General features: G+C 35.6%; 1 protein-coding gene across 1 annotated transcript in view; it reads right to left on the reverse strand.

Annotated features, from left to right (window-relative positions):
- The window catches only part of LOC150108237 (monocarboxylate transporter 12-B-like), a 97,217-nt gene that overhangs the window by 28,420 nt on the left and 42,133 nt on the right, over positions 1-26,664 (reverse strand). Inside the window, exons 3-4 of the mRNA XM_090415690.1 lie at positions 9,570-9,713; positions 1,257-2,543 (exon numbers count right to left, since the gene is read on the reverse strand). Of these exons, the coding sequence (XP_090271816.1) occupies positions 1,257-2,543; positions 9,570-9,713 (1,431 nt within the window). The remainder of the gene's footprint in view (positions 1-1,256; positions 2,544-9,569; positions 9,714-26,664) is intronic.

Consider the following 26,664-nt stretch of genomic DNA (forward strand, 5'->3'; position numbering starts at 1 on the left):
CTGTACATCTAGTATTTGTGAACATGCACCATTTCTGTTTTGTTTCTTTTCCAGATTCTGGATGTTTAGAAATTATTCTGTATTTTTTTACATAATCCGATAACCTGTTCTAGAGATCAAATGCAGAACATTTTCAACTACGTCAGACTTCCAATAATCGTGAAATTTATCTCAGACCTAAAGACATTCACAACCATGTGAATGTCTTTAGGTGTGAGGAGGATTCGAACCCGTGTTCTGTTGGTTGGACAGCAGATACGTTATCCGCTCTACCAGCAACGTTTTCGTTTTCGAACCTTGCCAGGCTTGTTTCCAAATAAAAGCTTTCATAAACATTATTCAGATGATAATTCTTATCACTTTATTGTCTGCATAATATTTATGAAAGCTGTTATTTAAACTGTCCACTGTGTAAAAAGCGTAGTCAGAGCACTGGCGCTGATTTTGAATTGTAAAACTTAATGGGAATTTTTTTCTTCGCTTTTGGTGCTTGGTTAACTCGTATAGTGTGTGGCAGCAAAAGTTTCTTACAAATTAGATCAACCACTAAATACTCAGACGGCGATAGATAATAATCACATTGGGAGCTGAAGCTATTCCGAGAACGAATGTGTGGGTGACTTAGTTGCTTGGCTGTAAAACACGTTTGCATACCTCTTTTTGATAGTTGCTTGTCGAAGTTCAAAGAAAGTGGCAGTATGTGAAGCTTCTTTTTATTGTTTAAGTCCTATTATACTTCTATTTTCTGTAAAATTTTAATTGTTAAAATTCAGAAATTCGGCATGTCGCCTATTTCGTTCTTGAGAACGTAACATTGCTGTTGACAGTAGAAAAGCACTGACTCGGTATGTATACAAGTAGAATTTATTGTTGCCATGGAAATTTGGAATCGCAAATTCTATTGTTTGTATGGAAGCAAAACATGATGTCCATCTTAGTAAAAAAAAAAAAAAAAAAAGATAATTATCTTACTAGATAGAGGAGACAGGTACTAATTAAAGAAAATTGTTCATAAAAACTTTGAACACTTCTAAGGATCGAAGGTTTAAAAGAAAGTTCACTGACTGTATTTGCAGTAACGTTATAAATATAAGAACTATCATTTTTTTTTTTAATAAATAGGAAAAAAAAAATTCTGTTAAAAGCACGCATTTTAACATGTTAAACACACTATAACCTAATAAATACAGATTTTGTTTTATTCTTGCTTAATTTGCGAAGAAAATATGAAAGAAAAGGAAATTAATGTAACTTACAGACAAAGAGGCCAAAGAGTGTACAGCATACGGTGAGTGTGACATAGGAATGGCAGAGCGGGATCGCCACGACACAAACTCCACAAAGGGTGACGCAGATATTATTCATATGAAGAGAACTGACGCACTGCTTGTCTGATATCCAGCCGAATATAACTCTTCCCGCCGTGTTCGAAATTCCAATGGCTGATAGAAGAAAGGCGGACTCTTCTCTAGAAATACCCTTCATGATGCTGCTTTCTGTAATATAGACATAAGGAACATAGAAACCGATCATGCCAATCACGTTGGAAATACATATAAGGAGAAATACTTTGTTTTTCAAGAGAGAAAAATCAAGCATCTCTTTTAGTGTGTCGGTCATACTTTCAGGTAATCTCAACCACGACGGACAGCGATGTCTTTCGGCTTGTTTTGTTTTAGCAAACTCTTTTCGTAATGCTTGAAAAGATGACAACATTTCCTTTTGTGATTGTCTTGATTCCGATAGATGGTCAACGCTTCCGCTATAAAATATGTCCTTTCTGTAAAGAGGCCGAAAATCCCTTTTTCCAGCCGATCTTCTTCTGTACTCATAGATGGAATGTCGGCGTAACTTGTTCAGTTGTTGGGCCAGAGTTAAATTATCCCGACTAGAGGGCGCTGTGTGATGAAAGAACCCAGTGTGATGAATATTATTATGCATGCTGCACTTCGTCGATTTGCAAAACGCACAAGAGACTTTACGTCTCACCAAATTGGAATGACCAAGTTCAGTATGAGCTTTTTCCTTAGGTTTGGTTGATAGCTCGTTATTCGACAAGGAAGTCTTAACTTCCTCTCCTTCCTCCTCATCTTCTTCGTCGATCTTTGGTTTCTCGTCATTCTGCCTGTCCACCCCATCCATTGTTAAAATGACAGCGTCCGATTTATAAAACTGATCTAACCACAAACACGAATTGACTCCTGGTTCTGTGTTCGCCATACCCTTTTTATGATCGACAGAACTTTCAAAATGTTTATTTAGATCTACAGCCGCCGCTGTATCGTCACTCCCACAGTGGCAAGTCATTTCCAGTGGTCGCATCAGCGATCCAAACACTATACAGTTGAGACATATTCCTGCCAAGATAACTAAGGCACCTCTCCAGTCATACAAATCAAGGAGCTTCTCACACACAGGGGCGAAAACGAAAGCTCCAACTCCTGATCCACAGACTGATACTCCAGTTGCAAAGGCCCTCTTACTGGAAAAATAGTATCCGACACTTACAATTGCTGGCAAGTATATGAAACCAAAGCCAATACCTGAAACATCAAAAGAATAACAGTTAGTGCAGAGGCTTTAAATGCATTTAAAGTAGAAAAATTATTCAGACATTTATTCAGTTAATGTTTATAACATTGATAAGTTAGTATTATCATTTTCACAATAATAGCGTTAATATTAGTTAATAATGTTAACGGTAATTTAATTTAATTTAGCTTTTTATAAAAATCTTTTTATAAAAAGATTTTTAATCTTTTTATAAAAAGATGAAAAATCATTTATAAAATTCATTAAAGTATAAAAAATACCAGAAATCATTTTAAGTGGACCCACTGCTTCACAACATTTTCTCGTTTATAATATAATTCATGAGGGCTAAAACTTTATTCGCCATCACTAAGTAACCCATTGGATGCCGTCAGGTATTGTAGGTGTGTTTAGGATGGTGTCATCTAGCCTTATAGGCCTGAAGCCGTAGTTTTATGGAGAACGTTCTAGTTTACGACAAACACGGAAAAAAGGCAAACTGAATACTTGTGTGTGTGTGTGTGTGTGTGTGTGTGTGTGAGAGAGAGAGAGAGAGAGAGAGAGAATCTATGTTGCTCTAGATTAAAATAATAAAAATAATAATAACCGCATTTTGTTCGATCAATAAACCATCCCAAGCTTTATCTCACTTCCACTATTGAAATTATTAAGTGGTTTATGAGTACAATAAAATGCATATTTATGAATATAACTGTATAGTAGTTACAAGCCTACGATTTCTAAATATATTAAAAGAATGAAATTAAATTATATTAATGGATTTCAAATTAAATTATAGAATTCCGGCAGACGAAAATGTTGCTTATTTAAATGATTTTGGCATTCTTAACAAATTAGCTGTAAAGGTGAAAGTGTTACTTAGTTTTACATTAGTGTACTAACCAGTTATTGATTAAAATTCGCTTGTATAATACAGTGCCGACGTAAGTTTTGTAATTGTTTTGTATAAGAAATGCTTATAGATTTTGTACTGTTTTTGGTCTTCCTCCAGCTGTTCTGTTTGCCACAGCCAAAATACAGCTTTGGTTATTCATTCAAAACACATGTTGTTACGTTAGTTTCATCGTCCTATTTACATTCTACAGTCATAAACAATTAGATGGCACATCTGTTTGTTCTAAATTAAAGCTTTCCAGACGAGAGAATAATTATGACTTCGTTTAGTGACATCTAGCGTACAAAAGGGGAAACTGATTGGTTTTTATGCTATTAAAACATATATGTTTATTTTAATGAATAAAACAGCTTGACTTATTATTAATTTGTATCTCTTAACTTTTGCGATAGAGTTTTTGTTACATAAATTGTATGGCTAGTGTGGATGAGATGACTCGAAAGTTGTAGGTATCTTTATTTCTAATACTACTTCAAAGAAAAAAAAATACTGCGCTTTACTTGGAATAAATTATTTTAATTTAATTAAAATAATGAACACTAATTAAGTTATAAAATTTATAATTTATATTATTATAGTTTTTTTATTGAAATTTTAAATAAAAATGCTTCAGTGCCCAAATAAACAAACACACTAAGCTAAATAGTATATAATTACTTATTTTTAAAAAAATGCAGTTACAATTGCTGTTTCATAAAAATCACATTGCGAAAAGCAACAAATAAATTAGAAACACACACACACACACACCTAGCAGAAAAGGACTTGTCGAGTGACGGTCATAAATATTTCCTGTTTAAAGAAAGATATAAACAGGAAAAGTATCCAAAGAGAGAAGTAAGAGTAGACATTTCATTTTGTGCCTGTTCAAAACGACCAGCAAGATTCGTATACCTCCATATTGAGCAATTCTAGTGGAATGTCATCTACTCTAGTTGTCTTTTAATATTTTTGGTTTTTAATGGCTTTTCTACCCCCCAAAGTATTGATATGTACTCCTCTTTGCATTCCTCTTGAAAATCTTCTACCATCGTAGTCACTTTGTTTCCTTTAGCAGGCTTTCTAAGAATTATACCAGCACTTTGAATATCTTTGTCTTCTGTTTTCTGTTCAATGTCACTTTTATTATCTCTGATTCCTGTTACAGTATTTTTCCTCTATTTTTAAGCTTTTTGAGTAGCCTCTATAATATTATGCCACCATCCTGATATTTATTTTGTATATTCTTGCAAAGACTTCCCATAACTTCTGTTTGCCATTAAATAAACAGAAAATTACCAGTGTATAAATGTTTACCACATTTATACACTGCTTCGTTTTATTACCTAAAGAAAAAAGTGTATTTAAAGTTCCTAACAAGTAATTCAGCAATAGCTTTCACAGCGTGCAGAGAACATTCTGACGTACTTGCTTCCTCTTTCGATTCACTTTCTTCTTCTTTAGGTAATAAAACGAAGCAGTGTATAAATAAAGGTAAACAAAATTCACGGAAAGTCTTTGTAAGAATATATAACATAAATATTAGGATGTGACAGAATGTTATGCGACGTTTCGACCTTCACATTAATTCATCACTTGGAGTAGACACGTACAGACCGCTTAGAAAATTCCTCCCACTATAATGCCCACCTTAATAAGATTGCGAAAAGCAATCTTAATAAACAAGTAGTACCCGCTTGTTTTTGCAGCAATCCAACGGGGCATACTTTCCAAAATCGTATACGATAGAGATCAATGGGGATTTTCGACCATTTTTCCTGTGGGCATGTAATGAGGTCCTGGACTGCTGCTGTGGGAAGGACGTCCTTTGATCTCACTCAACGCTGCAGTTCATCCACAAATCGTCAACAGGGTTGGAATCAGTGCTCTGTGGAGGCCAGTCAGGTGTGGTGACGTTCATGTCCACAAATTACGTAGTTGCAGCAGCATCAGTAGCCTTATGACACTGCATTATTTTGCTAAAAAAGACAATAGTCAGTTCCTAGAAACTTCACAAAGCATTGCATTGTCCAAATATTCAAATACTTCTCGGAGTTCAGTGTTCGTGGCACTACAAACAGAGGTCCGAGGTCATATCAGGAAAAACAGACCATATCATCACACCGCCACCTCTGAATTTCATGGTTAGGGTTAAGCACTCTAGTTCACCGGGCTTCGCCACACCCGTCCATCTGTAAAACTCGATGTAGCTTAGAAATACCAAAGCGCTTTACATCGATTTTTACAGAGGTCAAGTCTCGTGAGAACTGTTACAAAAATAACCTTGTTTGTCTCTATGTATTTTATGTTAAATATTAATGTAAATAACCCTATGGGAACTGATTGTATTTACCATTTTATCTAAAATTTCTAGAATGTCAAAAACAAAGGCAATGCTTTGCCATCGGAATTTTGTATAATAGCTATGCATAAGAGCACAAGAAAGTTGTTTACGATTAAGTGTGTGAGAAAGTTGTTTACGAGCTCTGCGCATGAACACCTTCAAAGTTAGTATCAAAGAGATCCGCTAGTTTCAAAGAACTTTCCGCTGGCCGACAAGATAAGAAAAAAAGAGTACACGGAGGAGAAGAAAGAAGGGGTCGGCCTTAACAAAAAGATCAAGGAGAACTGTCGATTTCTTCGGGATTTACAACCCTTGGTGCAAGGTCCCCAGAAGGCGAAAATAAAAGGGGACTAAACCGAACATCGTGAGGAGAGTCCAGGTCCAGTTGCCAAGAGAGCAGAGGCGAAGCGCTATTACCGAAGAGAGCCAGAAGCAGTCGGACCCAGAGGACCAGACTTTATGGTGAACCCATGCCAGAGGAAAAAATTGGGAGAACAGCCGATGCCAAGCGCCGGTCGGATGTTCTAGTGTTGCAGGAAGTCAACCGAAGCCAAAAGCCGCAGCGTGATCTTCAAGCCTGTACGCTAAAACTTCTTGCCTGAGTTTTTGAGTACCTGGAAGATTGCAGTCCAAGACCTGCTGATATTCCGACGAAACTCCCCCTGAAACAAGACTCTCCAGGCGGAAACCTAAGGCCTGAGATGAAAGAAAAACCATAGAGACTGATGCAGGACTTTTGGAAGGTGTCGTGACAAAGAATCTCTGTAAGTGTGTTACATCCTTTTATGTACATTCTTTTTGTAATCTAGGAGATATGTCATAGATGGACTGATAAGAAATAGTAATAAAAAATATCTATAAGAGAGTCACACATCGCAGTCGACAGGATGACCCTCTTATAGATATTTTTTATTACTATTTCTCATCAGTCCATGAAAACAGAAAGATTACTAAAACAAGCCTTAAAGTACAAGCCATTAGGAAAAAGAAAACCAGGACGTCCTCTTAAATGATTCAAAGATGACTTCTAAGGCCAGAACAGGCCATGCTAGGCCTAAATCCTTGATATGCATGATGATCTATAAGAGAGGCCTATGATTTGTTGTTAACTGGAATATAAATTGTAAGATAACTTGCCATAGCTAGCTAATCTCTTTATGAGTAAATTAGGCTCGGCAATTTAATTTTTTTTTAGCAGAGAAGTAACAGAGTAATTATATTGTATAGTCATTTAATATTGAAAAGGGAAAGTTTGTTTCTTTATACCAAACGTATAAGGATAGTAATAGCCCACCGTTTACACATCTACTCGGTAGAGGGTGTAGCGTGATCCATCGCCCCATAACACAGCTTTCCAAGCTTCCACATAATGTGGGGCTTGCATAATGACAAATGCATTTTCTTGCTGAAAGAGACAATGGCCAGCTACGTAGAAACGCCAGAAAGTAGAACACATTGCATGGTCTAGAATACTCGCATACCTCTCGAAGTTCAAGGTGCGTGGCACTGCAAGCAGAGGGTTCAAGGCCAAACCAGGAAAAACAGGGCCATACCATCGTACCGCAACCTCCGAATTTCGTAGTTGGGGTTATTCACTCTTGTAAAAGATGTTCACCGGGCATCTGCCACCCCTACACAAGTCCATCTGCTCGGCAGAGGGTGTTGCGTGATTCGTCGGGCCATATCATCTCTCTATAACATAGCTTTCCAAACTTCCACGTCCTGTACACGCTCTTTGCACCACTGAAGACTACGCTGCATGTTGGTTCGGGTAATTTGGGACTTGCATATTGCGGTCCTACCATGGAAACTCATGTTGGGAGCCTTAGTTCTGAATGTTTTTGTTGAGATTCGTGTTCCAGTCTATGCCAGGAACTCTACATTCAATGTGTCCGCCGGCAAATGGAGGTTTTTACATATTATCCTTCGTAGCACCCTGTGGTCACGTTCAGTGAGTGTGGTGGGTTGTCCACTGTGGGTAGCACTTGCAATTGACCCCCTACGCTTCCACCTCACTGTGGTGTCACTGATTATTGTCGTGGAATGGTCCAATTTTTCAACAATTTGGCGAACAGGTAGGTCTGCAACATGGCATCCTATCACGACGCCACTTTCAAACTCCGTCAGTTTCTTTCTTGCTACCATTTCACCCGGAGCATTATATTCCTCTAATTTATACCCGCTACAAAAGTGACTCGTTACATGGCATAATGCAACCTGCCCATGGATGTCCGTTTACTTCTTTCCAAGCAGTGTATATACACAGCCAAGCTACATTACAACTCAAACAGTATGCTAAAGCAAAGTGATTTGGTCAACGATTATCCTACTTGCCTGACCTATAGCGCGAAAAAAGCCTACATAAAAAAAAAAAAACATTAAACCTACATCAGCATTTAAAATAAGTGTTGTAGATTGTTAATAATATATTAAGGCTAAGATCCTGTAGTACTACAGTCGATTTTATTGTGATGCAGGATTAAAATCCTTTCCCAACCGAAGATCTTTTAACTAACATATCAGCTGGAAAAAGATTTAGAAAAAATGCATGCGTAGTTAGTGACTAGAATCCGAGCTAAAATGGATGTTTCTTCTGCTGATTTACTGTCACGAGACTAAGCACAGTCCTTAGTTGTTCTTTTTTATATTCCATTATCCGTTTTAAAAAAATGAACATTTTTGATAATAAGTTGCTTTTTTTTTTTGAAAAAAAAAAATTCATTTGCAACCATAGATTCAATAGAAAGTGTTTCTTCATATGACACAAGAGGACAATCTATTGCGTTCATCGCCAGTCCAGGAAAATCCAGTTCGGAGTCTTTTTCACTGTGCTTTCCGACAGATCGCTTGGATTTCTTCCGTCCTTGCTTGGAATTAACAGCAGTTTAAAACTCATCAGCTTATCTGTTTCAAACTCATCTAGTTTATCTGTAAGGTAACTCGACATAGATATATAACTAAATTAATAAGGATAATTTACATAAGACGTAATCGTTTATTGATATAAAAATTTTTCCCCATATTTCATAGACATATTCAGTATAAAAATGGAAAACAAAATAATAAAAAATCAACACTGATCAACTAAAGTTTTCTTTAATAAAACCGTTCCATAAGAAACCTACTCTCGTGTAATATTTTAGTGTTTTTCCAAAAGCCCCTGTTCAGAGGAGATAGCATGTTCCGCGTGGCTGTTCACGACTGATCAAGTTTATGTACATTTTATGTTTCTCGCGACGAACAGAAGCAAAATCTCCGGATTGTCCAAAATATAAGCTACAAGAGCAAGAAATAAGATAGTAGACATTTGGAAAGTTTAAAGATGGAAGATTCGTTTACCTTTTTGGTTTTAAAAAAGTAGAAGCTTTGTGGGCAGCACAAAATATTACATGAATGCAATGTAATTGCATACAATTTCTTCCAATATTCTAACTTTAGAAAATGATTAAGAAGCGGGGGGGGGGGGTTTAAAGACCTTTTTTGGTATATATTATATTAAACAATTTTTGGGAAACCTCTTTTTTTTTTTGGAAAACCTACGGAATGCAGTCCTGAGGCTAATTTCTGCTTGAGTCTGTCTTGGCTAAATATCATAAAATAAAATAAAAATAAATTTATCATACGAATTATTAAAATGATATTCTATTTCCGTTTTATTGTCATTAAAGCCAATATTCGAGTTTAATTTAATAATTGCTTGAAGACAACTTACTTTTATTTAGGACTTCATGGTAATCGTCGTCTTACATTCATATAATTTATAATAAAATAAAGAAATAAAAACATCTCCAAACTTACCTCCCATTATGCCATAAGTCACTATTAATACGTCAACGCTTGGGGCTAAGGTGCTCAGAAGAAACGCAACACAAGCAAGGATAGCCCCTGTTATTGCAATTGAGCGACATCCAAACCTATTTGTTAGGGCACTCACAACAGGACCTGTGAAGAAATGCATGTACAGTTTAAATAGAGTTCTGAGTTTTTTTCTTTCCAAATTATTATTCATATATTTAAAAATTATACCTGTACAGTGATGACTAACGATAACTTTTGATTTTGGAGACTAAAGGCTTTCCCTTGCTTAAAGCACTTAAAGCTAACTCTGTATTCATAAGTTATACAAGTTGAGAAGAACCATTTTGCACGGGCAAGCAGATTTTTCCTCCCGGAAACTCGGGTTTTTCGTCCTGTAAACTCAAGAAAATCGACCGTAGAACCCACATTATTTCAGACATTAAATATATTGTGTTAGGGTTAGGGACCACGTGATGGCGGCACATTTGAGCCGACTCTCTTCACTGCGTACCGCTTAATTAGTGATAGCCTTGGGCCATCTGTCTCTGATTGGGTACCAGTGGAGATTGAACTGCCCACTCAGTCTCCAAAAGTTAGATAGGGCTAAATGGCCTCGCCTACTGCCGTATACGGGAATAAAAAGGCGTTAGCTGATTTTATATATATATATATATATATATATATATATATATATATATATATATATATATATATATATATATATATATATATATATATATATATATATATATATAACACAAGGCAGTAAGTAATGTAAAAAACTTTATTAGGCGTCTGAACAGTTCAATAGTGGTTGGATACATAATATGGTAAACGAAATGCATGTCTGCCATCTCAGCATTCGTAAAACGACGCATATTCTTCGTACGACGTGAAAAACTTGAATGAGGAAGTCCCAATTGCTCACCTGGAGCGCTGGCGAACAGCGCTACCTATCACTTTCGGGTGGTAGATTTTTTTTCTAAGTTGGTACGTCTGTCATAAGCATCCAAGTCATTCTATCAAGCAGTTTGTTTATTCTGTATCCCTTGAAATGGATAAAATTCTTTGGAAAAGAAGGTTTAATGCCAAAAGAAATTCATTCGAAGTTCATAAAAGTTTATGGGCACTCTTCTCCTTCGATTTCGACAATTAAAAAATGGGATGCCGAGTTTAAACGTAGCCGTACCAGCCTTGAAGATGATCCATGTGAAGGACGTCCAAAAAGTGTAACAACACCAGAAATCATTGATCAAGTGAACGATCAAGTGAATTATTGGATGACCGGCGAGTCAAAGTGCGTGAAATTGCTGAGACTATAGGCATTTCAAAAGAACGTGTAGGATAAATTTTGCAGGAAGAATTGCAAATGAAAAAGGTTTGCGCAAGATGGGTGCCATGCTTGCTCACAGCAGATCAAAAACGCACTCGCATGAAAATCTCTGAACAGTGCTTGGAGCGTTTTAACAAGAATAAAACTGATTTTGTGCTTTGATTTATTACTATGGATGAGACTTGGATTCACCATTACACACCGGAATCCAAAAAGCAGTCAAAAGAGTAGACAGAAGTCGGTTGTTTAGCGCCAAAGAAGACAAAGTCGGTTCCATCAGAAGGGAAGGTCATGGCATCGGTGTTTTAGGATGACATCCCAACCGGTCAGGAGGCATATATACGTCCAGATAAATCTGGATACAATTCTGTAACACTTATTGAATAACGGATAAGAAGTGCAAGATAGTCTCACTGTTTCATCCACCTCGGCAGGTGGAGAGGTTAAAGGCATTTTGTGTATTAATTATCGTGAAAAAGTAAAATAATATCCTTGGAATATTATTCCGATCTTTTAACCAGACTAGACGAAAAAATTCGTGAGAAAAGACCCGGTTTGCAGAACAAAAAAATCATCTTTCATCAGGACAATGCACCTGCCCACAAAAGTGTTTTGGCAATGGGAAAATTAAGGGATCTGCACTATGAATTGTTGGAATATCCACCCTATTTCCCCAGATTTGGCTCCCTCTGACTTGTATTTCTTTCCAAAACTAAAACTCTTCCTCGCTGGTCAGCGTTTTTCTTCGAATCAAGAGGTGATTGCAGCTGAAGAGGGGTATTTTGCAGATCTTACTGAGAACCACTACAGTGACGGGATAATGGTGTTGGAGCATCGCTGGAATAAATGTATTAGTCTTATGGGATATTATGTTGAAAAATAAAAATAATTTTGAAATTATAAATTCGTTTTTTCATTGTTAGGCCGAGAATTTTTCAGACCAATCTCGTATATATATATATATATACCTCACACATGTGCACATTGGAGTCAATTTATTAAGCACATTATTGTGCTGCGGAAACATCCCATAATTATTTTTAGCAAGCAGAATTTAGTGTTGCTGTATAAACATGAAACTATGTAGAATGAAAATAGTCTGGAAGGTGAAGTGTACCGACATTTTGAAGATTCTGGATAATGGGTTACATAACATGCATCAATCTTAAGCGAAACTATTGTATTATAAAGACAGATTTGTTCGAAAAATGACTTCTGTTTCTCAGAGAGACATTCAACAGCAATTTTTTCCACTGATTTAATACTACGATTATACTCTATTATGAGTATGTAGACTGAATTATTCATTTAATTTTATAGCAAATACCGGACTGAGAATCTGACAGAAGCTTAAGAATACAGTAGGTCACACGCATATTGAGTGTGTGGTGAAAGAGGGGAAGGTGTAAATGAGAATATGCCGTTTGTCCTGCAACTGTATTTACTGTATATTCTCTAATATCGTCAGCACATGGGGAAGAATAAATTCTGAGCACAGTAAGATTATCTGGTTATTATTATTATTATTATTATTATTATTATTATTATTATTATTATTTACTTTTTTGATAGTGATTAGCATTTAGTTGTCAATAAAAGAGAGAGAGAAACTAATGTCAACTATTCGAATGGGAACACGAGATATTCTCCAACTTGAAACTAGCCAAACAACTTTTTTTGGTGTTAGTTTGCGTGCGAGGTGAAAAATGTCACAGGAAGTATTACACAAGAATTCTTAACTGATTTAAGATTTAATAAACTTAACCTAATCCAATGTATCTAATGCTCCATTTCTTTTAGTTAAAAAATAAGTATTAAACATGATTTTAACCTCTTATAGATCATTAACGGCTACTTTCGATGGCAGTTTAGCGCGTTCAGGATTCTTTTCGGCAAAAGAGAAGGGCAATCTCAAAGAGCAGCAAAACATGTGATTATTTTTTATGTAGGTTATTATTGTTAACGGCAGGAATTACGGCCTAAATAACTAAAGATATCACGTCAGTATTTTATGTATGTTAATTGTATGTTTTCCTACCGGTTTGTCTATTTTATAATGAACATTTATGATGTTTATTAACCAAAGATTAAAAGGTGTGTTGCGCAAAATACGTGAGCACCAATAAGATTATTTTTGTATTTTTTAAATGTTATTTGTTTATGCTCGAGTTATTTTTGGACTACAACTGGAATTTCACTTTTATATTTCAAACGGACCTATTTGCAAGGACAAAAAGAAGCAAATAACGCATTTATTTTATTCCTTGAAGGGAATAATCGAGGCCGTTTATTTTTATTCCCCGACTACGTTTTGAAGAGGGAAGAAATACAGTCTTCGCCCTTAGCCAATTACATATAGCTGGCTCAAGACTGTCAAGAATTTTTAATAGTCATTCGGGGAGGAGAGTAAGGCAGACAACTGCCGCCATCACGGCACTATATATTATATAACCCTTACACTGTATATTACAGTCAGAAATAATGCGAGTTCTACGGTCGATTTTCTTGAGATATAGTCTGTACCGACTAATTCGTTCGGTACAGACTAATTCGAGAACCGGTCGAAGACTTAGGAAAAAGTTCCGACAGCGACTGGAATCGAACTTATAACTGTTTCTTTCGGGATTCCTAGCGCTATGAATGCCAACTCCATTTTCAAGGGCTATACAGGCCTTAGAAAGAAGCAGAATATACTGTATATTGAAACTTTATATTGTAATCACTCCATGGTAATAATAATAATCATTGACATAATAATAAGTTGCACTACTTACAGGCCTTTAAGTCGGATGACCCGCCCAGATTGATTTTCCTAAAATTAACCATATTCAACTCCAACTTCGAACCATTTCTTTCCTCCTTAAATATTTTGTACATTCCCGACCTTTGTCTTTAAAGACAGCGCTAGTTTTCTATGAGATGTTACTTTTATGTCTCGAATGAGATTATGAACGAGTTCGTCGGTGGATTTGGTTGTGTACGAAGATGCAAAGTATGGCTTATACAGTATAATATGAGGTCGAGTCCAATAAATCTTTTATCATATAATGAAAGTCAGATTTAATACACGTCGAGCGATATTTTTTCTGTTGTAAACTGATTGCAAAATGACAGGAATCGGAAACTATTTGAATTATTTCCATTGATTTTTCGAGGCTCCAGGATATCGACGTAGCATCGCGTCAAGGACACTTGCGCTTTGGTTAAGACGAAAATAATAGAATTTTCCTTCTCAGAGTTTTTATTTTTTTCTCTTCTCAAAGTTGACAAATCTGCGGCGGAACGAGTTCTCAATGTCCGCATGTATTCTAATAATCTTATGACCTTGCTGTCTCGACGATCATTTGAACAACAAACATCTATGCAAAACAGAGAATAGATTAGTGAGGGAAAGGTGATTTGGGTTGATTATTTTGATCAGCCACCCAGCTGTACTCTTCTGCAATTAATCAAAAAATGTAAGGATCTTTTAGTGACACTACCCTTTATGTCCAACATTATTCTATGACTGGACGAATTTGTGAATTGTAACAGTTAATTAGTCATTCAAATATTAACATGGAGTAGTTGAAATTACGGCACCGAAGCAACTAAGACTACAAATGTATTATGTTTATTAACTGCATGTGTTCTCTGGCAGGTTTGTCTGTTTTGCGGGATACCATAACAATCAGTGCTCGTCATCTTTCTCTTTAAATCTATTTAACTGTTACTGCACTCATGCCTTCGTAGCTCAGTCGGTACAGATGAAGCCCTTTGGTCAGAAAGACCGGATTCGATTCCCGCCCAGGACCTCAGAACCTTTATTTGGTCTCTTTCGACTAAAGGGTGAGTTAGCCGTTCTTATACGGAGGTGGATGGTTTTAACCCCCGGAAACTCGGGGTTTTCATCTCTCAAAACAGGCAAACCGGCCCCCGTGAACATATTCCTTCCTTGCCATAAATACTGTGGTCAAGGAAGGCAACTGGAAAGCATTTTGTTTCATAATCATTGATTCCCTGGTAAAATAGCATCTTGCTACCCAACCAACCATAAGGGTGAGGACTAAGCACACATTGTACTCATCACAGCAATATAATCCACTCTCTCGTCACAAGAAATATAAAAAATTGCTCTTTGCTCCCTTGATAACCTATTTAACCTTCTATGGACACCTCCCTTCCCACCATGAGTGAAAAATCGCCCTTGTATCTATTCTGTCAAATCCATTCACCCACGGATGTTTCTGTTATCTTCTCACTTCACGGTCTACTCGCTAATATCGCCATCTACACCTTTAAGTTATCTTCGTAATCAACTTTCGTAAGGCCGATATCATCTGTGTTATTTACTTTTGCACTTTTGCCACAGTTTCTACGTCTCTCTGAAACCCATACGACAAGTACTGAGCACACTAGTACAGATGAGGCATGATTAAGGTTTGGTTAAAAAATTAAAAAAAAAGGAACTCATCTTTTTTTAACACAGCAGTCACCTTTGCATTAACTTTACCACTTTTGCAATATATCTGGTCCTAGAACTTAAAATTCGTGTCCACTGTCATGTCTCTATTTTTAACTTCCTTAATTTTTTGAACTGCAAGTCCCAGTCACAGCTTGCTTGCTTCTTTTCTCTTCTTTTCAAAATGTAGGACCAATGAGTAATATTAAACTAATATTCATTGTTTGCTCCTCGTTACTGGTCTATTCGTTTTATCGTGAAGGGATGCATTGGCAGCTCTATTTATCGTTCTTCTTAACTTTGCATTATTATTATTATTATAATTATTATTATTATTATTATTATTGCACTGGCACCTCCATGGAGTTCAAGACTCATCGTGAGAGGTCCACTCGACAGATAACATCAGTTAATGTACAATATATTTACACTTAAAATCTAAAACAAACGAAACGAATTTCAGGTGATCAATGGTCGCACCGACACAGGAAGGTGAGGGACTTTAGATACTTAGGTTCAACAGTGGAAGAAGATGGGGGGGGCTGAGAAGGAAGTGGGATGCAGGATACAAGTGGGTTGGAGGAACTGGAGTGCTATGCGATAAGAGGATGTCCCACTTAAGTGGGACAAGCTGCAGAAGAAGAAGAAGAAGATGGTCGCACCGACACAATGCGATCACACAATTCCTTTTCATCGATGTTGCACTGAATCACTTTTTTTGGCAACATATTCCACTCACTCACCACTCGTTATGAGAAAAATCTGCTCCTCACTCCCCTGTTCACCGAATTCTTGTTCAACTTCAATGAATGGCCTCTTGTTCTTTGCCTTCTTGCCATGGTTGAAAGATTTCTCCCTGTATCTATCCTATAAAAACCTTTCGCCAACTTATGTCTTTAACATATCACCCCTCCTCCGCCTATCTAACAGACGCTACAATCCACACTTACCGAATCTGTTTTCATTGTCTACATCACACAGAACTTAAACGACCACTTCCTTTTTGCGACTTATTACTGTCCATTTTATTTTTCAGCAATCCTCCTGTCAATATGTGTAAGATTTTGCATTTCGTATTTTTCTACGATATCTTCTGCCTTGTCATCTTGCTGCCATGCTTAGCAACAACTGACATTCTTCCATAGTCGCACTTTCTTTTATTGGGTACATCACCGAATAATTCCTTAGGATTTTTCTTAGCTTGCCACGCCAGCTAAGAAATTAAAAGGGTAGTCCTTAAAAAGAAAATGCTTTTTAACTTCTCTAAAGCATTTTCTTCTTATCATTATTCATCCACTTTGCACTTTTTTATGTCTCCTCCTAATTCTCAGAATACAGTCTGCCATTCCTGCCTTCAAGCGTTTTTTTAGCAGCTTTCAAGCACCTCTTTATTCCTTACTAACAAGCTCCTCATGCCAACGAATGTTCCCAAGCTGTTTCTGGAGTCTTTCATAGTCTCCTGCTCTGTAATTCCACATCTTTCCTACCCCAAATGGAACAGGCGTTTGCCAACCATTTCCTATGGCAGTAACATACGACTTTAACCAAGTGGAGGTTGCATAAAATCTTCATTCACCATCATATCCTACGACATTCATGCTATATTAAATAACAGTCTCTGAGTAACTCAAGAAACTCACTTTCTCTACTGTTGACATTTCCTTCACCCAGTCAATATTTCTATCATTAAAATCACCATAATAATCAACAGCCTCTTATTAATTTTGTTTGTTGAAACATTTCAGCATTTATCAGTATACCAAACATCCTATCAAATATTCTATCTCATTTATCTTAATTTCACACTAAAGTTTCGGCCTGGTTGGCCGAGCGGACCCCCCCCCCCTCTCCAACCAACAAGTTGCGGGTTCAAATCCCGCCGTGGGCTGGGAAGTTTGTGATTGTCTTTAAATGGGAGATTGTCTTTTACCCAGCTTATTGGAGGCCTGAAGTGGCTAAGAAGTTCCAGGTTTGGTCTCTAGAGCAGGGTTTTCCGGAGTGTATAAATAATACATTAAAAACATACGAAAAATATATAAAAATGATAAAAATCGGAAAACAGTAATCGTTAACCCGCCCAAGGTACAAAATGTACTATAGGTTTTGTAAATAACCTTTCGTGGGCAGGAACAACATTAAAAAAAATCATCAACCAACACTCCGTTCCGAGTTCCTCCACTTTCAGCGGATACAGCTAGTTTGCTGTCTAACAAAACTTCCCCTTCCTTTCCATCTCTTCTCTCATGCCAAAATATACTGCAACAGCACGTTCTATGCCTGTCACAATGACATTCTCCGTCAGACACGTCTCACTTATTGCAAAAATTCCAGACTGAATTAAATCAGTTAATGCCCCGATTTCTCCGGGTTTGTTCCCAATACTCCTGGCGTATGAACACATACAAGTGAGCTGAACTCCAAACTTCAATTTAACCACACGATGTTTGAAGATTATCAGTAACCCTTTCTACCGATGAACGAAGCGAAACTTAACTTTCCCCAACATCCCTATCTCCACTAACCCCCACCAACAATATTTCCACGATATCTTCTGTCTTGTTCACTTGCTGCCATACTTAGCAACAACTGACATTCTTCCATAGTCGCCTTTTTTCTTTTATTGGCTACACCACTGAATAATCTCTTAGGATTTTTCTTAAATCATTTCTTATCTTATCTTCTTTTGGTCAGACCCTCCTCCCCATTCACAATTTCTTTTCTAACAATATTTAATTTGACGTCCAGAAATCATTGACTGTTGTACTATAATAGCAAACCCAGTCATGTGCCTTCCTAGCAACTTCCATTTAGTCTGTCTTCATCAAGAGATAAATAGTAATGGATTAAGAACACGGTCCGGTATCACTTCACTTATCACCTTTCTCTTTGACTCAGGCCCGTTTCTACATTTTGCGGGGCCCTGTGCGAAATGGAAAAGCGGGGCCCTTGAAAGTTAGTAACTTTTATGGAAATTTTAAATGGAAGAATATCTTGTTAATTAATTAATTAAATCAAATATGAAAAACATTTATGCACATAAATAAACAAGTATGCTCTTTAGCATTGTAAATGGAAAAAATTAGTTAAAAAATAAATGTGTTTGTATGTAGATCAGTGGTCGCCAAAGGGGTCGATATGACATTGTTAGGGGTCGATTCGGGCTCAGGGGTCGATTGGGGGTCGACAGAAAAATATAAGACATCATTGTATGGTTAACTTGGATTACCTCCATGACAAAAGACATGGAGGTAATGACAATGCAATTAAGAGTGAATCGTGGGATCAGTACCTCCATCTTACAGGTCCATGAATAGGACCTGTAAGATGGTCATGAAAATAGTTACTGAGGCCAATCAAGTAGGCCAAAATGATGTATTTACCAATAAACGGATGTTGGTGGTTCCTGCCCGACCGCCGTGCCGGTCGGGCAGGAACAATTGCAACACGTGCGCGGTTCTTATTTACTGATACTTACACGTATTCGATCCCAGTCTCATTTTTGCGTATCGACATACAAGTGAGCGTTAATGTTCTGAAATTCATCAACATACATATTATAATTCAATCGTTATTCATTCACGAACTAAACTTCTATATGTTGAATAGTTGAGCAGCGCCGGTAGTAATGCCAGTGATATTAATACCAGTAGTTTATTAATATCACTAGTAATACCAGTGATAGTAATAGTGGTAGTGGTAGTAATAGTAATATAATAATATATACTATATTATACATACAATAAACACTGTAACTATAAAATAAACAATCTAAAAACTCACATAAGCGTTGTCCTATTATAATTACGTAATAGTAAAATATAGGGGGTCGATAAAAAGTCAAGAAACGCTTGAAGGGGTCGATGGGCAAATGACTTTGGCGACCCTTGATGTAGATGATATATTATTTTATTATGTAAGTACACATTATCATATAAATACGCCAGAACAATGATTTATTTAATAATATAAATAATAATATAAAAATATGAAAAAAAAATCCATTTTTACTATAAAGAATGATATATATGTATAACAACTTATAAGATTTAAAAGAAATCTTAATATATTAAATTTTATTTAATCTAATGAGCTTATCAATAAAATCATTTATAACGCTATCAAAATTCAAATTTTTTGCAATTTCATGCTCTCTAGATATTATTGCCAGGGACGACAAACGTTCTTGAGACATAGAAGATCGCAAATAGGTTTTTATTAATTTTAATTTGGAGAATGACCTTTCTGCTGATGCCACCGTAACTGGCCTGGTCAATAATATTTTAAATGTCGTAGTAATATTTGGATAAATATTCGACAAATTATCTGCAATTATGAATTTTAAAATATTAATGGGTGCATCTTCTGGAATAATATTTCTAAAAATAATTAATTCATTGTAAAATTCAGATTCATCAATATCTGTATTTAATTTTTGATACAGCTGTTTGCAGCAAAATTTTAACTCATCTTCTGTCATTTTTCTTATTAATTTCATATCATAAAGAAATCCAAATGATTTTTGATGAATTTCACACAATTCAAATCTTTTTTTGACAGACTGTAGAGCAGTATCTAAAATTATAAAAAAGAAATTTATCCTAAAATTATCTTTGTTATCACTTATGTGTGATTCATTAGGCGTTTCATAATCAAAAAATACTTTTCTTCGAAGTACTCGACTTTCTTTAAATTTAATTTCTATTTCTAATAGATTTGACAGTTCTTTAGCAATCTCAAAACAGCTATCAAATCCTGATATTCTCTGCTCTTCAAAGTACTGCACTAACTCTTTAATATGCTTAGCTGCTACGTCTATGGGAATTTTTGCATTTTGCAATACTTACTAAATTAACTTTTGACAAAAGCTCATACCAAATTACAAGGCTTAATATAAACTCAAATGAATCTATTTGTTCATATATTATTGAAGCCACTTCTACTTGGATAGTATTATCTGATGCAGTTTTAAATAATTCTTTTAGTGCATTTAAAAATTCTGGAATTTGAAAACGTACAGCTCTAACTGATTCTATTCTACATTCCCATCTTGTGTCACATAAAGGTTTTGGAGTTAATTGTTTAGCAAATTTCTTTAATATGTCCCAACGTGAAGTTGAGACAGCAAATAATGTATATATTTTTTGTATAACATTCAAAAAATTTATTGCTATAATTGATGATTTTGCGGCATCCCCTAAAATCAAATTTAAATAATGACAGGCGCAAGGAGTATAAAATGCCTTTTCGTTTTCATTTAAAATGCAAGCACGGACTCCCTTATATACTCCTTTCATATTCGCTCCGTTATCATACCCTTGCCCTCTACAATCTGACAATTTAAGATTTAATTTATTCAAAAGTGATTTTATATTTTCTTATATACCTTTACCAGTAGTGTCATTAGTTGTTAAAAACGTCAAAAAGTGTTCACGAATTTCAATAGCTGCTTCAAATATATGTAAAAACCTAAAAATTACTGAAATTACTAAAAATTACTGAAAGTGCCTCCGTAGCGCAATTGGAAGAAATACGATTAATTGGATTCGAAATACGAACCCATACGAAGGTGTACAATATGTCATGATATAGAAGCTGGAGGACTTGGTTTAATAAATGTACATTTAAAAACTCTAAGTGCAATAGCAAAAATCATAGAGAGCTTACTCGGAACACAAAGCATGGAGTGCATATATCATACACTACATGCAAAGAATAATGCCCCACCAAATAATTTGTTCCCTTCCACAATCGAATGGCAAAATACCAAAAATGTTCATTGAAGTTACGGAGTGGTACAAATTCATTAATAATCATATAGCAATAAAAGATTTCCTCAAAATGAAACCACAAATTGCACATATCATTCTCACGCGAGCAGTTATACCACCACCACAACACCGAGAGTTTTAAAAAGATAAAATTAAATTATCCAATGTACTCAAAAAGGCATTCAGATTACCTATGTACCTTAAATTAAAAACATTTTATTACAAGGTTCACCACGCTTGCCTACCTGCCAGATTATGGTGCGCATACAAAAGTATTCCACTCCAAGCCCCAGCCAAATGCTACTTCTGCCCTGAACCAGAAACACTATACCACCACATAATGTTATACTGCCCCCGTACCTCTCCAATATGGAACACTATTCAGAAATTTATAAAACACAAAGAACCGGTCACAGAACACACACTATTCTGGCTAAAGGACGGAAACATAACAATAACCGAAGCAATTATAATTATAACGACAATGTACTCCATCTGGACATACAGATGTGACAGAATTTATGGAAGAGATACAGGCCAGATATAATGCAAAAACTCAACAAACAAAATGAAATCATAACAGACACAATAAACAGAAAAAAGATAACAAAACACCAATGGCGGAAGATAGGCCTTATCTCTGAAGAATATGAAGAAAACAAATTCAAAACTACAAATAATGGAAATAAAAGACCCACCATAAAGAAAAAACATGCAAACAAGCCAACACAACTCACTCTGAAAGGAAAAATAATGGAATAGAAACTAAACACATAATGTAAATATGCATAGTAATGAATATATCTATTTGCATAAGAGGAAGTATATGTCTTATAATTTTAAGATAAGGTAAAAATATTGTAATATTTCAATGGATGTTAAATGGCAAAATAACTGCCCAAAAGATTGCACAGGACTCCAGGTGAAAATAGATATTGGGCATATTATCATGTTGTAAATAAAAATTGTTAACTGAAATAAGCTTGCCATGTACATATTGCATGTATATAAATAGTTCATCCGAATGTACATAGATGCTTTCGAGAAAATAAAATATGCGAGTGGTTAGGATACCTGGATCTTACCAAGGACTGGGTTCGATTCCTGGTATGGGAAAGGAGAATTTTAAATGCTGAGCTTTATGAACAATTGATTATTATTGTTACTAAATATTGTATTTAATAAGATTATCACTGTTCTTTCTTTCTTTTTTTTTTTTTTTTGCCTTATTCGCTGGTATAAAATAAGATTGGAGCCAGAGAAAAAGAATTGGAAGAATGACGGTACATTGCGCCCTTCGATTGGAACAGGCCTAAGTTCGATTCTCGTCGCGACCGGAGGAATCTTTATCTGGACGATTTTCAATCGAAGGTGAGTTAGCCGATTTCATACGGAGGTAGCAGGGTTTTTTTTCTCCCGGAAACTCTGGTTTTTCATCCCGCATACAGACAAATCGGCCCTACATAAACACGCGCAATTTACAGACATTGAATACCAGTTGTGGTGGTGGGCGGTAGATAGCGTTGATGGAGGTGATTCGTAGTAGAGGTTCGGTGTAGTGGTCGAGACAGTTGTAGGTGTCCTCCCGCGATGAGTCTTCGGACTCCTTGGAGGTGTCAGGAATAATAATAATAATAAATTTGCTGCTGATGACTAACATCAGGAGTACAATCGAGAATTATTGAATACTTTGCCTGTCGTATCATATTTACAATATTTTGTTGAATTTTGGTTCCCATATCAACAATTAATTCTTTTTGCATAATGGGTGATAGATACGCATTTTATTTGTTACCTATAATTCCTCCCCCCCGAACGTCGCATTAAATGATCTTTAATCATTTAATGCGATGTTCGGATCCAAAATAAAATTGGATCTAATTCTGCAATTCATTCTATGATTCCAAAAAAATTACCATTATGGGCTGTGTACAAAGTATCAAAATTACCTCTAAAAGCTAAATTATGTTCGGATAAATAAAGAATTGCTGCTACTGTTCGTCTTAAAACATTTCTTAACCGTTCTGCTTCAAATTTTATGACATTTTGATTTGCCTGATCAATTGTATTGTGATGTTTTAAATTACATTCCACTTGTGTCCATGAATACATGCATTTCATGTGCACTGGATTTCGGTCGTGCGACTTTAATCTTTCACTTACATGTCGCGTCAGAAAAGCCATTATTAGATAAAAAATTATCATCAGAAGAAAATAATTTGCAACAAAAACAAAAAATAGAGTTGGAAGAGTTTGAATATACAAGCCATCTTCTGTTTTGCTTCTCTCCGTTTGCAATTGTCCTAACATAGTGAGCTGTGGAAAAACACCTCTTGTTGTCATCTTTTGGAAAATCATTTTCAGTCGGAGGAGACGGTGGACCACGTTGTACAATTTGTGTTAGTGTTGCGTTGTTCAAAATTTTGGGCCATGTTGCTGGATCATCAATAGTAAATAGTTCACCTTCCTCTGGTGTCTCAGTTTTAGGATCCTCAATACTCATTGTTTGACCAAACGCGTCATGTTCTCCGCTTCCTTTGAGTATTTCAGAACTCTCATTATTAATTAATGTTGAAGCCGAAGAACTGTTTGCAGTTATTTCAGAACTTCCATTATCAACTGATATATCTGAACAAATATATGAGTTCAACTTCATAAATTTAAACAGTGAATTTCTTTGACGTTCCTCAGCCGCTTCTTTTTCTTGTTTTCGCTTTCGTTTTTCATGTCCACTTGGGTATTTTCTTCCATAATAATCTCTCTCACGACTAGTCATACTCTAGAATTAAATACGATAGATTTAATTATAAAATAAGTTAATAAATTAAAACAAAATTACTTCCCTGATAAAAAAAATATATCTAAAATAGATAATATTAGAAAATAAATAAATCTAATATAGATTGAAAACTGCTATTGAAGAAAAATTCTGATGTCGGATAACCTAAAACCAGTTTACAAAATATATTTTTTAAGATGTTTTGCAAGTAATGTCACATAAAAAAATTTGCCATGACAGTACGTGTATTTACTTACTTGTTCATAAAACCATAAACTAAAATCAAAACACTCCTTAAAATTATTAAAAACACCTGTTTTAAAATGCACTTTTCCCTATATAACACTATGTTGTACGATATTGTTATATATCTTAGATATATAACAATATATAACGATCTTATTTCGCTTACTATAACAACAATAGTTGGTTGTAAAATTATATACATATATTTTTCTATATAATAATATTTTTTATATAATCATTACAATATTAATTTATATAATAATTTAAAAAAATTATTTTTTTTTTCACTTTTTGCGCTTTGCGGGGCCCTGTGTCACCGCACAGTTCGCACATCCATGAATACGGCCTTGCTTTGACTCTGTCCTCTCTACACCACTCTGATATTTGTAAATATAGTTGCACCCTTATTCATGCCCAACTAGCTTATTTGAATATTTCTGACCATCTTAATTCATGCAACAGCGAATTAAAACGAGGTCAAATAGTGATTAGATTCCTCACTACACCTAATACTGAGGTATCATTAGGATTGTGAGTAAGAAGAAGAGATAAAATATTAAATTAGATATTTTTCACTAAAAGTATATAGCTTTAACAAGCGCAGGTGGAAGAAGTGGATGGATGATGGACCTGCATGCAGTGGTGTAGCTAGAGCTTTAGCCGCCCGGGGCGATCCCTGAGTTTGCCGCACCTCTCAATACACACCAAAAACATTGCAAAAAGTCAAAACGACGTATAGGAAAATAAATTAAAAACACTATGTTTATTTTTGAAGTAAAACTTTAATTTCAACATTCTAAAATGTTATTTTTCTTGCTTTTCTGTTAGCCAAATCGTCGATGACATTGGCGAAAGTCTGTAGGCAATTCTTAATCATTTTTATTTAGAAAAACTCCTCTCACAACTAGCAACACTTACAGCAGTTGTGAGGAAAATTCGCAGTAGTATTGCAATATTTGGGAATGAGTTCTCGAGACTGTATTTTAAAATTAACTGCAAAAGTTCAAAAAGGTTCAAAGTGCCGCCCGGGAAGGATCGCCCCCCCCCCCCCTAGCTACGCCTCTGCCTGCATGTCAGTTCCGTATTTTAATTTTATTCCAACCGGAAACAAAACAGAGGATATATTAGCTTAGCAAAAAAAAAAAAAAAAAAAAAAAAAAAAAAAAAAAAAAAAAAACCGTAATATACTCGTTGACATTATAAAACAAAATATATGTAGTAAATAAACAATATAAAAAATTATACTTTTACTGTAATACGAAAAGGGTTATATCTAGATTTCCTTTTGACTATTAAAGTTGACTTTTAGTGACCGACATCTTGTTTTACAATGTTTTCTTGCTCGCCTTGAGTCAAAATTTAGTTTTCCGGTTCCTTGTTCAGCGTGTTAGGACCTTATAAATATATCGTCGCAAGACTTATGTGATTTATGTCACTAATCCAAGGTCGATAGCACCATGACAACCCAGAGGCAAGGCAATCGCTGCTGTGTAGTCTGCCATGCGAAAAATTCAATGTGGCTCCTACGAAACGCATCTATTGAAGCGTCATTGTTTACTTCAAGGTCGTCCTGGGAGAGAGAGATCGATGAAGTCTCCATTCACAACCGGAGAGCAATCCATCATGTTTTTTTTTATTATTATTTGTTCCCGAGGCAGTATGGGTGCTTTAGCGTGCCATTAAGGTTTTTACTTCTGCTTATGGTTCTGAGAATTTTCTTTAGCAAATTAGTTACAAATGAATAGCGATACATAATTGTTCCAACTTGTTTTTTTTTTTTTTTTTTTTTTTTTAATACGCGACAGAAAGGCGCAACATACAAATATTCCTGAATAGAAATGACCTTGAAAATGCCCTTCAAGGTGAAAGGATTTCTATTGCATTTTCCATGCTTTTGAATGAACGGGATAGGTTTCAAGAATAATGTTGGTGAAAAACGAATTAATGTTAACAATAAATATTAACACAGCTTTATTTAAGTATGACAATTACTAAGGGATCGCATGTATTGAAAACATTTTATATCTTCTAATATTCCCCCAGGAAACCTGTGGCCAAGACTGAAAACATCCAAGTGTGTTATTTAAATATTATTTGTTACGTGTCGTTTGAATAAAAGTATCTTTTCAGATTTGGTTCGACTAGTGCAGTGGTCGCCAAAGTGGTCGATATAATATTGGTAAGGGTCGATTCCGGATCAGGGGTCGATTGGGGGTAGATTCTGGCCAGGGGGTCGATAGAAAAATATAAGACATCATTGTGTTGCACCGAAACCATTTGGTGGCAAAAACTCTCAGTGACGAACTGCATGCTACTCTAAGAGTGTGTATTAGATCTATTAATCAAATTAGAGCTAATCCTCTTAAATCGCGATTGTTTGCCAAACTTGTGAAAAAAATGAAGTATCAAACCAATTACTATTGCATACTGAAGTAAGATGGTTGTCTAGTGGTGCAAGTCTACAAAGATTTGTTGAGTTGTTCGACTTAACCCTAGAGTTTCTTACAGATGTTAATTTGTTTTTGAGT

This window comes from Typopeltis vanoorti, chromosome 3, assembly GCF_054136105.1.
Source record: "Typopeltis vanoorti isolate ZY-2024b chromosome 3, IOZ_Tvanoo_1.0, whole genome shotgun sequence".
Lineage (NCBI taxonomy): Eukaryota > Metazoa > Arthropoda > Arachnida > Uropygi > Thelyphonidae > Typopeltis > Typopeltis vanoorti.